A 15,848-nucleotide genomic window follows, 5' to 3' on the forward strand; every position below is an offset into this window, starting at 1 on the left:
GAGCTTATTTCAAATAGATAATCTAATTATCAGCTTGATTAAACCATATCAAATGAACGGTTCTTGTAATTCAGTAGCTTTGTTCTAATCACTGCAAAAGCGGTAGTAGCTTTAATTAAGAGCCTTAGAAGTGGCAGACCAGCGTCGATGGTGTCAATTGAGGAGCGTTCCAGCCAAATACCTGATTGCAGGGAAGATAAAACCGCTCCGAGGTTGATGCTAATATGAAGACCAACTCTTTGGTGCTAAAAAAGGGAATCTGGCTATTTCACAAATACCATTAAATGCAAGCGATTGTCCTTTTCTGCTGTTTCCGATGCTCAGATACAGACTTAATTAAATCTATTCCATTATCACCCAATTAGGCTGTCTTTTTTTAATGTTTATAGGTGAGTATGACCTACCCATATCCTTTCTTAGCATTAGACCTACGGCTGTTTACATGAATGTCCGCTCCTTCAGACTGCAAAATTGCTCAATTCCTCAAATCCCTGACGCAAGCCTGCTGCAGGTCACTTGCTGAGGTTGAAATGCAAGAGTATGGAGACGTGGTAACCCTTCTGCTAAAAATGGAACAGGACAACTGAAAATTAGATTTAGTTTGCTGGAGAACAGCAGGCTGAGGGGAGACCTTGCTCTCTACAACTCCCTGAGAGGAGGGGGTAGCCAGGGGGGGTCGGTCTCTCCTCCCACGGAACAGGCGATGGGACAAGAGGAAACGGCCTCAAGTTGCACCAGGGAGGCTTAGGATGAATATTAGGAAAAATTTTTACCCTGAAAGTGTTATTAAGCATTGGAAGAGGCTGCCCAGGGCAGTGGTGGGGTCGCCGTCCCTGGAGGGATTTCAAAGCCGGGCAGACGCGGTGCAGAGGGACGTGGGGTAGTGGTGGGTTTGTCAGCGTTGGGTTGGTGGTTGGACCCGATGGTCTGAAAGGTCCCTCCTAACCCAGGCGATTCTGTGATAACTCAGGGAGCCGACGTGTAGCTGACGGGGTCTCCGGCCGGTGCTGTGCCTCTCCTGTCGCTTGCTTACTAAATACTTGGAGGCCATTCAGTGGTAAGCCCCTACCCGTGGTGTGGGGCAAAAGCCCGGGATGTACTCCCTGCGTGAGGAGGCGAGCAGAAGCCTCTGCTCCGGGTGCTTTGGGGAAGGCAGTCGGCACTTGTCTCCATTCCCCCTGGGCCTGACGCTTCCTCCCCGCCTTTCCACGCAGACCCCTCGCTCGGAGGGAGCCATCCTCCTCCCAAGGCTGGCACGGCTTCTGCCTCTGCAGGAAGAATTCCCTCTGTCGGTAAATCAGAGGCTGACCGCTTCTGTCGTGCTTTACCTGGCCGGGAAGGTGCGGGGTGCTGGGGCTGCCGGCAGCTTCCCCGGGGTGCTGGGTGTTGGTTCGCTCAGCCCGGCCTTCAGCCAGGCGGTTCCTCTTCCGCCTGCAGATTCTTATCGCTTTCTTTTAGTAATTTGTGTTGGTTTTGAAGAGTGACTTGACATAGCATCTAGATGAAAAGTCGGGAATGACATACAGCTGAGTAATTCTTTTTTCTCCCGTGAACGTATTTTTAGGGCGCCTCTGCTGAACGTGATGATTTGGTTGTTTAATGTCCGCAACGTTTATAAAATATAACTGTAGGGAAAAACAGCAGCAAGTAGCCAGGTTCTAACCTGCATAGGGATTTGCATCTATTTAATTTATTAATGTTGGCAGATCTCTGCTTAATAGACCAAGTTTACCTTTCACATGAGTAGGTGGACTTTTTTGTTTTTCTTTTGTCTAATTGTTTCAGAAAATGACAATGAAGCAGCCTGCCTGTATCAACACGCAGGCAGTCAAATACCTGGGATTTATTGCTGCTGGATGCCCTGGACCAGCGTTCGGATCGGCTTTAGTAGATTTGATGAGAATTTGTAACGTGTTAGAAACAGCATGGCTGTAACGGGGACCGTACTTGGACCGGGAGCTGGGAGAAACAGCTTTCTGGCCGTACCCTGGTTTTCCCAGCTGCTGTGGCATTTGCCGTCGCCACCTTGCTTTTAATTACTATCGTGTTCTATGGCTTGATATTAAACCACATCTCATTGCATCCTGTCTCTTAATTGGCTTAACTGGCCATCGCCCAAAAAAACTCTACTGTGTATAGAAACGAGCTTCCCCAAATATTTCCTAATTGGCAGTTGGTGCTTTGCGAGGAGATGGGTCCCTCTCAGTGATATTAATAGATGTTTTCTGCTGTTTGTTCTCAGGATTGGACATTGATCCTATGACGCATGCCCGGAAGAAACAACTTTTCCTTCTGAAACACCCAGCTGGTTCTGCTGGCCAAGCGTCGTCACCAACAGGCAGCAGGAGGATGGACAGGACCGACGCGGAGTGCGGCGAGCAGAGGGACGGAGATGCCACCGAGGCTCCGAACTGTCCAAGTGGGTTTGTGGGGACAAACAAAAGCAAGAATTTGCATGAAGTGCGAAAGACGTACCCACTGCGGAGACGTCTGCTCCCCTCGGTGAACAAAAAGACCTGCAAAGTGCTCCTCACCAGGCTGGAGGATGTGGCCGGCTCTCTGTCCAAACAGACCCAGAGCTGTAAAAAAAAGGACCTTCCCAGCTGGATGGAGGGTTTGGGACCAGCTTTGTTCTCCTCTGAACAAGTTCAGCCTGTGGGAGCAGGGAAGAGTGATTCATCTGGGGAAAAGTGCACAATAACTTATCCAGGGACAGAGCAGGACCTTGATGCTGCTCCTTCAGAGCCCAGGAAACGCAGGCTGGCCTCGCTGAACGCAGAGGCCGTCAACAATCTGCTTTTTGAACGGGACGATGGCTTATTATCCGGCAGGCGTTTTCGGAGGGACTCTGTTAAAGCCGGTGGAGACTGTACCGTTAAGAGCTTGCATTGCAAAGCTGGGGACAACTGGCCCGCGCTGGAAAAAACAGCCGTGAAAACAGGTAAAGGCAAAAACCGGCACGAGCCCAGTCAGAAATGCAATAGCTGTGACCATTCACTGGATGAGGTCTTTGAGGATGGGACAAAGAGGGAGGACGGTGCCGTCTCCTACCATCCCACCCCAAAGAGACTGGCCAGCCTGAATGCCGTGGCCTTTCTGAAGCTGACCCATGAGAAAGACCAACCCCTGAAGCAGAGGAGTAAATCGGATGGAGAGGGCAAGTCCGAGAACCACTGTTCAAAATCTACGCTCAAATGGGCCAAAGCCGGTAGGAAGAACTGTGTCAAATCCAAGAAGGAGATGGCTAGCTTGAAAATGGAAGGTCAGCATGGCTGGCGAGGCCTCGCTGTAGGCGCCTTTGGGAAAGGAGAGCAGCGGGACTCCTCTAGGCTCTACGGGACAACAGAACCCGTCCCTTACGAGTCGCTGTCTAGCTCCTATGCTAGCACAGAGGGTTTCTACCACAGACTGCCTTTGCTCATGGGTGGACAAGCTTCCATGAAGCCGGAGTACGGAAGACCCGGAGAGAAATCCCCGACCCCCAAACAGGAATTTCATCAGCCTTCCTTTCCCGTGCAGCAGTTCCCTCCCCTGCCCGTGCCCGGGAATCACACGGATTGTGGATGTCTCTATGAATCCTCCGATCTGACTCCGTTGAATGGGTTTTATGTGTATTACGGCCAAAGTGGATACAGTGGCTACTCTCACTGCTCCGTTTACCCCAAGGAGGAGCTTTCGCAGTCTGCGACCTGCGAGGGGCTCTTGGTGTCGCCCGGCTCCTTGCCATCAGGTGCTCATTTCCAGCCACTCCACTGGTGTAACTCCCCGTACTGTTGCGGAGAAGGAACGGCCATTAACAGCTACAGCGTCTGCGGCGTGGTGCACGTGCCGGAGGGCAGGATCAGCAGCGTGCACGCCGGACGGAACAGCTACCCCTACAAAATGCCTTTTGCAGCAGGTAAGGTGCAAAGTGCGAGCAGATCTCGTTCGGCGTTCCTAGGAGAAGAGGGCTGGTTTGGCGCGGTGGCTAATGAAGGTATCTCGTTGCCAGGAGGCAAGTTCCCTCTGCGCGTGGTGCCTCGCAGCCCGACTGCGGCTGGAAAAGAATCTGCCTTTCACCTCCCCTTCCCCCATTTTTAGCCCTGAGGGTTTTTCCCGCTGAAAGCTCTTATTGGTGTGGAAAGCATAGAAATGGTGAAAGGATTTGGGCAGTGAGAAGGTGACTCATGACTTGTCATGCTGGAGCTAACCGCTTCGCTTTGATCTGGGTAAAATGAGTGGGTTTTAGTTCCTACGTGCTCTGCAAGGCTTCTCGCCATCCTGCTGTGCCGCCCCGAGCGGAGGGTTTGGAGCCCGTCGGGGTGAGGTGCTTCTCTGTTCCCAAAAGCTGGCTCTGGGACCGCAGCATCGGTGAGTCCGGCAAGTGGTGGGCCCGTCCTTGCTCTTAAACAACGCCTGAAAATGAGGCATTGAAATGAGCCCAGTGGCGGTGTGAGAGGCGATGGAGTTACTTGCCTGGCCCTCTTCCGTCCCCTCTCTGTTTTTCAGACTTTGTCCTCCGACGTGCTTTATCTCGGAGCTTTGCCTTTGCTATTGAAAAATATCTTTTGAAATATTTAAAAGTGGCTGTTGTGTGGGGGTTATCAGACACCAGTACTTTGTATAAAAGCCATCGTGCTAGACAGCGCTGCGGTCTGCAGACAGGGCGGTCTGTAGAGCAGGCTGCTTCGGCCGCCGGGAGTGTAAACACCAGGCTCCCGCGTAGCCACGTGCTCGAGTCAGGAGGAGACATGACTTACCCGCTTAAAACACATTTTCAGGTAGGTGGGTGAAGTTTTGGTTCAGCGCTCGGTTTGAGCCAGGCTTTATCGTCTTCTGCCGTAGGAAGCTGCTGAAACCCGGGAGCGTTTGGTTGAAGTGTAATTTCCGTTTTCCCTTAATATCCCCGCTGTCACGGTGCCGCTTCCTACGGCGGCAGCTAGACGGTGTTGGCTAGTGGCTTCGCTGCTCTGTTGGATGCTTGCAAGACAACTCGCTCGCTCAGCAGCGTGTTCTCGTCTGACAGCTTTCCCTGTACTGCCCCCGGGTCACGTCAGTCTACTTTGTTCCTGAAATTTTGCATGCTGGTGCCTCTAACTTTGCGCAACCAGGAGGGTGCAGGTGGTGCGAACAGTATTTTTTTGGAGTTCAGCCCTCCCTGCGAACGCGGCGGTTTCTCATGGTGCTGGCAGGGGCAGTGCTGGCTCCAGGGGCATGTATTTACTGGCCCCGTGTCACCCCGCTGCTGACATCTTTCTCGCTGTAGGTTTGTAAGTGGCAGGAGAATTTCCTTTCCTAGCACATTTTTGGGATGCGGTGCATTCTGGGTTAAAGCTGGCTGTAAGTATAAATGCTTCGCTGATTCTGATTTCCTTCCTGTGAGCAACTTTGTTCTTTAAAAGCCTACAACGTTGGAATAATTTAGACTTTGTTTTGTGGATTGAGGTGTATAAGGAGGTCTCCTAGAATATTAACAGGGACTTGCGCTTAGGAGTTGATTTTTATATATGAGCGTGCCTCTGAAATCTCCTCCTTCCCTGGAGTGGGTTATTTTGGTGAATTAAAGGAGTACTTTGGCTGCAAGCGAGCCTCCCATCTGAGAGCACTGGTACGAGGGGATCCAGCTAGTCGTGTCGCATACCTTGTGTTGTATCTGTCTTATTTGGTGTGTTTGAGATGTTCGTGTGGAAACACCGGTGTCTGTTTGGGACAAATCAAGGGGTGAGGCTGTGACCTGGGCGGTCGTGGTCTGCCATACATGGGGGAGAGGGGTTGCTTTCCCCGTCCCGTGGCTGGTTTGCAGGGTGGTGGGGATGGGACGGGATGGGCTGTGCAATGCTTTAGCCCCTGTGCGGGTGGGGGCTGGCCAGCAGTGTGTGTGTGTGAGCAGCCAAGGACCGCGTCCCGGGGTGCCGGCGTGGCCAGCTCTGCGCTGCTCGCCTGGAGTTCAGTAGATACTTTTGTGAAGCTTCATCCTGCTTTAGTTCCAGCTTGAAAATGCTTTTGTAAGCAAAATACTCAAGAGGTGATTCACTGCTCCGTGGGTCCCATGCCTGCCGGGGCCAGGCAGGAGACCTGAACATGCATCTGCTCGGGCATTGTCCACTCCGGGGGCATCTCCTGGGGCTGGCCTGAAGCCGCCTTCCTGGTCACCCCAAAAAGCGCGCTTTCGGATTGAGGGAACAGGGGTGCTTTGTATGTTGGGCCGGCAGCTTTCTCCCTGCTGACAGTGGGTAATTCAAACCCGACTTGCTCTTCTGTCGGACGCGTTGGCCTGGGTTGAGGGCTTGTTTTGTGATTCCTGGAGCGGAGGGAGGTGTCCTGGGATGCGTTTGAGAGGCAGCGTCAGCCAACTTAGGAACCTGTGGTTTAATGCGCCTGCTCTAGGGACATGGTTTTGCTGAAGGCAGCAGCGTGCATCATCTTACGTACTTCTGTTCCACGTTGTTTCCTCTTTCTGGAGTTAATTCAGAGAATCTTCTCAATTTTCCCTGATTAGTAGAATTTGGCTTTTTGAAAGAAGCTGGCTTCTTCTGCCAGCGTGGTTTAATCCTTCCCATCGTTTTGATAAGCCTTTTATTTCTTTTGTACATATTGACAGGCTGGAACTGCTTTGGACACTGGCCAGCCTTATGTGTGTTCCCGGCTGGCATTACTTTGGGGGATTTCAGATGGGTTTGTTGTAGTGCAGTGTCATCGGCAGCGACACGTTGGAGCATCGCAGGCTTAGAAATATCTTTGCTTTTAGAATCCAGTGACAGTGCAGAATGAAATTACAACGTGAAGAGCCTTTACTGCTATAATGCAATCAAGGGAATTTCGGGAGAAAGCAGTGGTGGTTTAGGACAGTCTTGATTGTGTAGTCGTCTTATACTTCAAATGAGATACGTGTCTCTCTTCTTCCCTTCTGCTAGAAGGCTGCAAGTCTCTGGACCAGCTGAACCTCACAATCCCTGTGGCAGGGCACCCCGCGTCACCTGCCCACCCGCTCTCAGGATGTCCTGTACCCAGCGTGCCACCGGCTGCAGAACCCGTTCCTCATCTGCAGACCCCCAACTCTGACCCTCAGACCATGGCCCGAGAATGTCCACAGAGCTCAAAGCCTCCCAGCGGCTCCAAATCTGGGCTCCGAAATACTCCGGGCTGTCTCCACGCCTCCGACAGCAAAGCGGCAGGAGGTCACTCCCATCCAAAGCAGCAGCGCATCAGCCGGCGGAGAGCTACCAACGGCTGGATACCCGTCGGCACAGCCTGCGAGAAGGCAGTCTACGTTGTGGTAGGTGTCTGTGGGTATTGCCGTACATGCACAAAAACCAGCACTCCGTTCGTGCAGCTTCAGGGATCATGAAGGCTCGCGAGCATTTTGGGCCTTGCTTCAAGGTGGAGATGGTCACTAGATGCCATCTAGAACCTCTTGGACAAGCAAATAGTGCCTTTTGGCGGGGCTTTGAGGCCAGGCTGCTCTTGGCTTTGTTTTTCTCGTGCACCCTGGTATTACCCCGCACAGCATGACGGGCTGTTTGGAAAGGAGGGAGAACCTGCTGCTCCTGTGCTAGCATCAGCTGAAATGCCACGATGATGAACACTTCTGGCTTTGGCATTTGCAGGGGTGGCACCTGCGCACGTGTGAGTCCATCCTACAGAGAGATAGTCCTCCAGCTTCTTCCTCCTCAGTTAGGGCAAACCTGTTTGAGAAAATGAGGGACATTTTAGCCTTGTTATAAGGGGTGGTTGTCTAAAGGTAGCTCTCATAAGGTGGCTCTTCTCACTGATGGTGTCTGTAGCCCAGCGGGATCTCCCAGAGAGCACAGAGGACTGAGACAGTGTCCTGGCTCCCAGATGGAATTTTTCTAGCACCCAGTATCCTCCTCCTTGTAGCTTCTCTGGTGGCATGGCCAGTCACTCCTTCAAGGATTTCACATCTGTGCGTTCCCATTTGTTGTGTTCAGGGACAGAGACTGGCTCCTGCAAGACGGGAGATTTCCTGCCAGAAAATTTAATTAACTCTGGTACGAAGTCCGCTTCAATTGAGAGAGGAGGCAGCATACTTGATGTTGCTAAAACAGAAGAGCTGTGGACTTGGAATCTGGGCCCACGTGCTGTCTGGAAAGGTGGGACAAGGCGTTGAGCTGCGTGCAGTAAATGTCAGCGGGAAGAGGAGCTGTGGGCCGAGCGGAGCCGCCTGCGCTGCTGCGGTGGTGTGAGCCCGAGCTGCTGCGAGCATCCTCTGGGACGGGGTTCGCAGCTTCAGCCCTCGGGGCTGTGTCCGGGTCCCGGGGCTGTGCGAGGATGGAGCCCGTGAAAGCCAGAGCCGGGCGTCTCGCGTCCGTCGCTCAGACTTCGACACGTGGAAGGGAGCAGCGCCCCGTTAATCTCCTTAAGTCCCGGCACCTGATGCTTCTGACTTTGCTTGGGCGATCTGGCAGGAGGTTAAACCCATCCTGCTCAGGCATTCGGAAGTGAGTTTTTGGAGCAAAACTAAAATAAAATACGAAACACCAGTTCACAGTCCAAAAAGTGATCGTTTTGTAATGTTAGAGGGTACAAAGGAAGTGATAGCAATGTCGTTAAGCTTTATGTCACGGCCTCCCTGCCCCTCCCTGCCCTGTTCATGTGAAATATTTCACGTTTTATTTGTTTTCTTGCAACGTGTGTATCGGAGAGATGCATAGCATTCAAAATATGCCTAGTTTTCCCTGCCTTTGAATATGAAGGAAATTCGTACCTAGAGGTAGGCAGATAAAATGGTGATTTTTTTTTTCTGAATTTTGGTGGTTTTTGCATGCAGAATAGGAGGAGAAATTGTTTTTTAATTTTAAATAAGGGTATTAATTTCAGAAATACATGCTTTTATGAGACTTGCTGTCCCACTGGTGAGTGGCGCCTTACTGCCAGCGCTACGTAGGAGAAATAGTTGTGTTTTGCTTAATTTAAAAATGATGGTCGTGTATGACCTGCGAGCACTCGGATGTTATTCCCCAATGAACTTTCTTTACCTATGAATGCCCTACCCATAAAAAAAATAACTTGTTTGACCTGATCTTTGTTATAAACCAACCTGGGTGGGAATAGAGATGCCACGAGTGGTTTTGTGCTGTATGACTTCTCTGGGAGGTCTGCTGGAGTGGGAGCCCTTGGCTCTGGGTGGGTTTAGGCAAGTTTTTAATTCGCAGCAGGACTAAAGGAGACTTGGACTGGGGCAGCAAACCGTAAACTAACTCTTTGCCTCTACATCCAGGTTGCTTTATCTTTTGTGTGTGTTCTGATGGTACAGAATGAACCAGAGCCGGCTGTTCGCAAGAGCTACCAGGCAGTGGAGAGAGATGGGGAGATCATCCGGGTACGAGACACTGTCCTCTTGAAATCAGGACCCCGGAAGAAATCTATGCCATACGTTGCAAAGATCTCGGCGCTGTGGGAAGACCCCAAAACAGGTACTGTGCCAAAAGAGTACCTCTTGCCTCTGTGCTTGGCAGATGAGGGTGAGCTGGAAGCGGGGAAGTGATGGATCTCGGGAGAGCTGCGAGCTTGTTAGGGTACTGCGCGGCTGCCAGAGCGGGTGATGAAGAGGAAGAGATTAGCTCCATGGCTTTCATTCAGATGGTTCCAGGAACTGAAATGCTCTTTAATCACTGGCCTGGGACTGGTAATCAAAATCTGTCTGGTCGTGAAAGCACATAGTATCTGCCAAGTGCCCGTCTTAGCAATGATCTCCTTTATTATTTCATTGCAACGCACATCTCGGGAGCTGCTGTTGACTCGGATGCTGTCTCCAACATCTGGGCTGGGGCTGGTGGGGAGCATGGGCTGGTCCGCAGCAGCTGGATGGGACCCGAGGGGAGGTGGTGACTGGAGAAGTGGGGGTTTGCTGTTAAGATCCTGTGTCTGACTAGCAATACCTGAGCCAAGGAAGCTGTGCCAAATGTTGTAAAGTACAGGTCATCCTTAACAATAAAATAAAAAAAAAAAAATTAAAAAGTTACATGTAAAAGCAGTGATTCATGTGTGGCAAGGCCCATCTCGGTCCTGTCATCCTGCGGCAGCAGTTCTGCGTTAAGCTGGGAGCTAACGCTGCGAGTGCCGAGCTTTGGGTGAGCATCTTTTCCAGCTTGCAGTCCTGATAGATACTTTTTTCAGAGGGAAACGTTTGGGTTTTGTATTTTTATTTTCTTGTGGTTGCAAACTGACCTCTTTGTGACGATGTAACACACGTAGAAGGGGGTGAAGGTGTAACGGAATAGCAACGTGACCGAATTCATACAGCTCCTTGCTGTAACAAAAGGACACCTAGTTCGGCATGAAATATTTATCACGGCACAGCTGCCTCTGCGGGAGCGCTATGGGAATGAAAGGGAGGAGGCAGGAGGAGGAAGCTGGGTATTAGTGGGAAAACACTCCGAGAAAACTGAGGCTTGACATATTTTAATAAATCTCCTTGCAGGGGAGCTGATGATGAGCCTCCTGTGGTATTACAGACCGGAGCACACTCAGGGCGGCCGCAATCCCAGTATGCACCAGGTGAGCCATCCCAGTGCTGAGCTCGGGTATCCCGCTGTGTCTGGATTTCTGCGGGAAGAGGGGATTTGCCCAAGTATCTCCCCGCGTTCCCAGGTGGCCTCAATTGCGGGGGGCTGAGGCTCAGCTTCGGTGGACCTGTCTCTTGGCTGCGACACAGCTGTTGCCAGATGTGCTGAGCGGTGGTGTCCTAGAGATGGGCTTTCTCCCAGTTTATCGTGTGCAGAAACGCTGGGCTGTAAGAGAAGCTGCCGCGTTCTTTACGTGGCCCCCTTTGTGAAGTTTTAATGTTTCTCCCTTTAATGTGAGAAAATCCTGCGCATTCAGTGAGAAGGTGTTTTGGCTGCTACCTTAGGAGTAAGGAAAAATGAGTTTATACTGAATCAAGATCAGACGTCTTTCCGAAAAGGGCATTTGAATTCACTCAGAGACACAGAGCTCCCCGCAAAAGCTCCTGCTGCAGTTCTGCAGGCCGTTGGAGTACCTATATCATGCGCTGCCTTTTTATCATAAATCCCTTAATCTTCTTCTTAACCCTCCAGAAACCTGTTTGTTTTGTGCAGAAACGTGGGTGCATCGTCCTCCCCCTTATAGATTTATGATGAGAATTAAAGACTGACTCGCGGATGTTATGCCAGTATAATAGAGTTCGCTTTCTAAAAGGAAAAACGTGTGAATCATTATGACTTCACGCCTTGCTCTGCTTTGCATGGGCTTGTGTTGGGTGACAGAACAAGCTGTTTTTAAACTGAGAATGGAGAATTTACCGCTGTTTTCAACCCACCAACATACATGGTGCCTTTTTCCTTTTTTTCCTTTTTTAAATTAAAGAGGAGGGAGGGGGTGAGAGCAGGAGTGGGGAACAGCCGGGGGACGGTACCTGCCTGACCTGCTGGCACAGGTGAGTTTCTAAACCAAAACGTGGTACGTTACAGTTTTCTGGTCCATAAAAGACTCGTGATTGTATCCAGTCGCATTTTAGAGCGGAGAGCGAGCACCACTAGTCTGGCCAGGAGGAATTAGGCCGGTTTTTCGCACACCTGCTAAATTACACAAGACTGCAAATGAGAGGGTGCCGTTTGGGCTGAGTAGCTGGGACGGGCTTGCCAAAGATGACTCAGATAGTTTTGATTTAAGGAGCAGAGCAGCACCCCCATGTGCAGAAGCAAGGGGTGGCATTTCCCGTTTCTCCGATTAAGCATGTCCCCAGACGGTGACCCTTTTGCCAGTCTTTCCTTCCAGCGTCCTTCCTCGGGGCTGCGAGCAGAAACAAAGCCTGCAGGTAACGCTTCCAGACTGGTGCGGAGCATCCTTATTCCCAGAGATCATCTTTGCTGATCTAACCACGCCTGACATTCTTTCAGGTGGCTCCGTCTGGGTTGCCCCATATCTAACCAATCCTGCCTGCCGCAGAGCCAAGCTTCCCAAATTACCCTGGGAAAAAAGGTTATTGCTACTTCCCTCACTAAACCAGCTGTTTTAATTGAATTGGGATGAGGAAAGGGTTGGAAAAGAAGGGAGTCCTTTAGCTTCGATACAGAGATGGATGAGAACGGCTGTGTGTCACAGGTAGTAGTAAGGACAGCGAAGCGCCATTCAACCTCCACTGAAACTCTTAGCTGTACAAAGGAATTGGAAGGGTTTCCAGCGGAGAAAGGGAGCATGAATGAGGAGCATCCCTAGGAGCGCGGAGGAATGTGCGGGTGGGGAGTGCTCCGACCTCCTGCCTGCAGGAGCGTTGTTCACTGGGGTTTCTGGTTGCGGCTCCTTCCATGTGGAGTCTGTGCACGGAGTCAGATCTTGGATATGCTGGGGCAAAGGTTTTTTTTCTTGCAGTGTTTTTTTTCTCTTTCTGAGAACTTTTTCTCTGCAGTACCTCCCCTGATGAACTCAGCCTTCCTCCCTCTTACCTGTCTCGTTGTCTTTCCCAGGCATGGCAATAGCACTTTCAAAACGCTGCTTTTATTTTTTCCAGTGCAGCGCTGCAAGCGCTTGTCTCCTGGGACACTTCTCAGCGGTGGCCACAAGCTCTCTGCCGTCCCCAGGAGGAGAGAGGAGGCTGAGTGCTGTACCTGGGGGTGGCCTCGCTGCTGAAGTGCTTCTGTAAGGCTGGCAGTATGTGTGGGACTTGGACAAAGTGTGCTGGGCAGTGTTAAACGATGGGAGAACTCTTCATGCTTTGCTCGCGCGTTGCTGGATAAAATTCTGGTGCGCACTCCCAGTCAGCCAGTCAGTCCCAAAACACCTGGAAGGTGGCTGGATTCTGTGAAATTTTGGCTCTGCTCTGAGCATGCTTTGATAGACTCCCCTCTAAGGTGATGGGGGAAGGTGTGGAGCTGGCCCTGCCTCCCTGGGGCTCCTGGTCAGCGGGGTGACCTCTTCCTTCCTTCTCTTGCAGAATGAGATCTTTGCATCCCGGCATCAGGACGAAAACAGTGTTGCCTGCATAGAGGAGAAATGCTACGTGCTGACCTTTGCAGAGTACTGCAGGTAGGTGGTGCTCTTAACTTGCTGCTGTTCCCGAGACCTTCGTCTGTCTCCAGCTCTTGTCACTCTTCCCCTTCCCAGCCATCACCCAGCAGAACCGTCCCAGCCCTACAGACTTGGGTCTAGCTGGAGCTGGATGAATGACTCGCTCTACGTACAAGTTTGGGACTGCAGCCTGTGGGCGCATCTTCTGCTCTACGTTCATTACATGTCTGTTTTGTGAAAAATATCTGCTTTAAGGGTCTCACAAATGTTTGTAGTTGTCTGACCTTGGTACCACAGCGTGTAGCCATCAGGGGAGGACAGTGCAGCAAAACCCATAACTCGGGGCTGAAAGCTAAGCAAGGCAGGAGATGGTGTATGTATCTGTCCCTGGGGGCCGCAGTGCCATAGGCAGCCAAAAAGCCTGCTTTTGTCAGCGTTTCTCCTAGCCACGGGTGTATGTGCTCGCAGATCTGGGTGTTTTGGCAGCAGCAGCGCTCAGAGCAGCAACCGAGGCTTTTACTGCTCCTGCTGATTGAACGGAAACTCTGTCAGTAAGAACTTCTGAGCATCCATATTCAAGGCTGCCGTCCTTTGATGGATGGATGCGCAGGGCAGAATGGAAATAGGGGTTGAAGGGACACCCAAATCCATAATGCAGAAGTGCTTTACATCTCTTCAGTTTTGCTGGCTGCATCTTATTGACGGTGCAGTCCTACCACGGAGGGGATATTTAAGCCCTATGCACTCTTCTTAGTCCTTCTGCTCCTAACCTAAGGCTCTGCTGTTTGAATTTCTAAAAACAAACACTGTTTTACAAACTTCTTATAAGCTGAATTTTCCTCTTTTTAAAACTCTTAAAAAACCAAAGAAAATCCACAAAAAAAAATCTGTAAGCTTTGGATCCAAGCAGCTCGTTTCCTTTCTAACAGCACAATCCTCTGTAATAGTTGTTGGCAGGAAGTTTTTCGTGCTGTTGTGGGTAAGGTCACCTTCAGAGGTGTTGTCTGAAGGCATCCTGAGTTCTTCGTTTGCCTAAGCAGCAGCGCCAAAGCAGTAGAAGCAACATGGGTTAATTACAGTCATCCTCTGTACTGTATGGCAACGGAGCTGGCGAGGGGTCTGGAGCAGGAGTCTGGTGAGGAGCGGCTGAGGGGGCTGGGGGTGTTCAGCCTGGAGAAGAGGAGGCTGAGGGGAGACCTTCTCGCTCTCTACAGCTCCCTGAGAGGAGCGGGTAGCCAGAACGGGTCGGGCTCTTCTCCCAAGGAACAGGCCATGGGACAAGAGGAGACGGCCTCAAGTTGTGCCAGGGGAGGTTTAGGATGGATATTGGGAACAATTTTTACAGTGAAGGGATCATTAAGCATTGGAAGAGGCTGCCCAGGGCAGTGGTGGGGTCACCATCCCTCAAGAGATTTAAAAGACATGTAGATGTGGCACTCAAAGACATGGTTTAGTGATGGTTTTTGTCAGTGTTGGGTTGATGGTTGGACTCGATGATCTGAAAGGTCCTTTCCAACCTGGGCAGCTCTATGATTCTATGATCCACCAGTAGAGAAACATAAACTGTTGTGCTGCTTCCTGCAGTTCAGGGTGGGATCAAAAGCAACAGTTACTTCATGTCCTTCTCTTGGGCAAAGCTCAGTTCTCCTCCCCACTCCTGCCCTTGCCCTTCCACCCCTCGGCCTCGGGCAGCCATGGCCACGGCTTCTGGCGAGGCAGTCTGTGACACGACCCGTGGATGAAACGAGCCAGTGTTAACGCTTCTAACGTAATTGCCTTGCAGATTTTGTGCCTTGGCAAAGCGTCGCGTCGAAGGGATCCCAGGCAGGAAGACCATTATGGTTCCTCCCTCGGAAGAGTACTCCACACCTCTGCACCGCAAGGTGCCCGAGGACACTGACCCCGAGCTGGTTTTTCTCTGTCGTCACGTCTACGACTTCAGACACGGGCGCATCTTGAAGAACCCGCAGTAGCACCGTTCTGCGGTCGGAGCGGAGTGGGGATGAGCGGCAGCGGAGAGCCGAGGGCAGGCTGGCGGGCCGGGACATCTCTGCGCTCTCGACGATTTACCTTGTGCTGCTTGCAGATGGGAGCGCCCAGCGCTCGTTCCTCGGACTGAAAAGCGTGCGCAGGAGTGGATCCCTGTGGAGGAAGGCAGCAGTTGAAAGCACAGCACTTCATTAAAAGCATAAATGAAAATATATACGTATAAAATAAATATATGTATATAGATATAGGTACTTGCATATGTAAATCTATATCTATATATGTATCTAGAGATGCATATATTGGGAGGGATTTGCAGGGGATAAAAGCCAGTAAACTGAATCCAGAGCCATCACTGGTGGGAATGGTGGAAAGGCGCAGGAGGGATGCGTCGGTGCATTGTATGAGTCAAGCTGTGACATTTTTGTGGGTTTTCGTGCCCGGACATGGAGCGTGAGGACAGACCAGTTCCTTGGAGAGCACAGGAGAGTCTCCTTTGTCCCGCAGGACAGACTGAGGATTCCCGCTGGGTGAGAGCTGCTTCAAAATACAGCCGTTGCTTTGGAAGCTGCCTGGATGCCGAGTGGCGTTGCGTCGTGCTTGAATAGGTTTTGCTCTGTCGGGGCAGAGGTGACCCCTCTTCTCCCTCATCTTCCTCTTCCCCTCACCTTGCCCTTCTCTGACTCACCGCCTGGACCGGGGCTTGGCAGCCAGGCTTGGAAACACACTCCGAGGCGGAGCAGAGAGGGAGCCGGCAGGACCATAGGCTTTACCCATCCCAGTGGGGTGTTCCGGAGAGCCTGGCATTGGCCACAGATGCCCTGACCCTGCCCCGAAGGGTCCCTGCCCCGTGGAGCACGGTGCCAGCAGCCGTGCGGCGCTCGGAAGCTGGGAGC

The 15,848-nt window shown here is 51.5% G+C and overlaps 1 protein-coding gene across 1 annotated transcript in view; it reads left to right on the forward strand.

Annotated features, from left to right (window-relative positions):
• Window positions 1-15,148, forward strand: part of BAHD1 (bromo adjacent homology domain containing 1) — a 36,574-nt gene extending 21,426 nt beyond the window's left edge. The window contains exons 2-7 of the mRNA XM_074586644.1: window positions 2,243-3,898; window positions 6,894-7,255; window positions 9,254-9,413; window positions 10,421-10,497; window positions 12,893-12,984; window positions 14,750-15,148. Coding sequence (XP_074442745.1) covers window positions 2,260-3,898; window positions 6,894-7,255; window positions 9,254-9,413; window positions 10,421-10,497; window positions 12,893-12,984; window positions 14,750-14,939 — 2,520 coding nt within the window. The 5' untranslated portion in view covers window positions 2,243-2,259 and the 3' untranslated portion in view covers window positions 14,940-15,148. The remainder of the gene's footprint in view (window positions 1-2,242; window positions 3,899-6,893; window positions 7,256-9,253; window positions 9,414-10,420; window positions 10,498-12,892; window positions 12,985-14,749) is intronic.
• Window positions 15,149-15,848: the final 700 nt, after the last annotated feature.

This window comes from Larus michahellis, chromosome 4 (genome assembly GCF_964199755.1).
Source record: "Larus michahellis chromosome 4, bLarMic1.1, whole genome shotgun sequence".
Lineage (NCBI taxonomy): Eukaryota > Metazoa > Chordata > Aves > Charadriiformes > Laridae > Larus > Larus michahellis.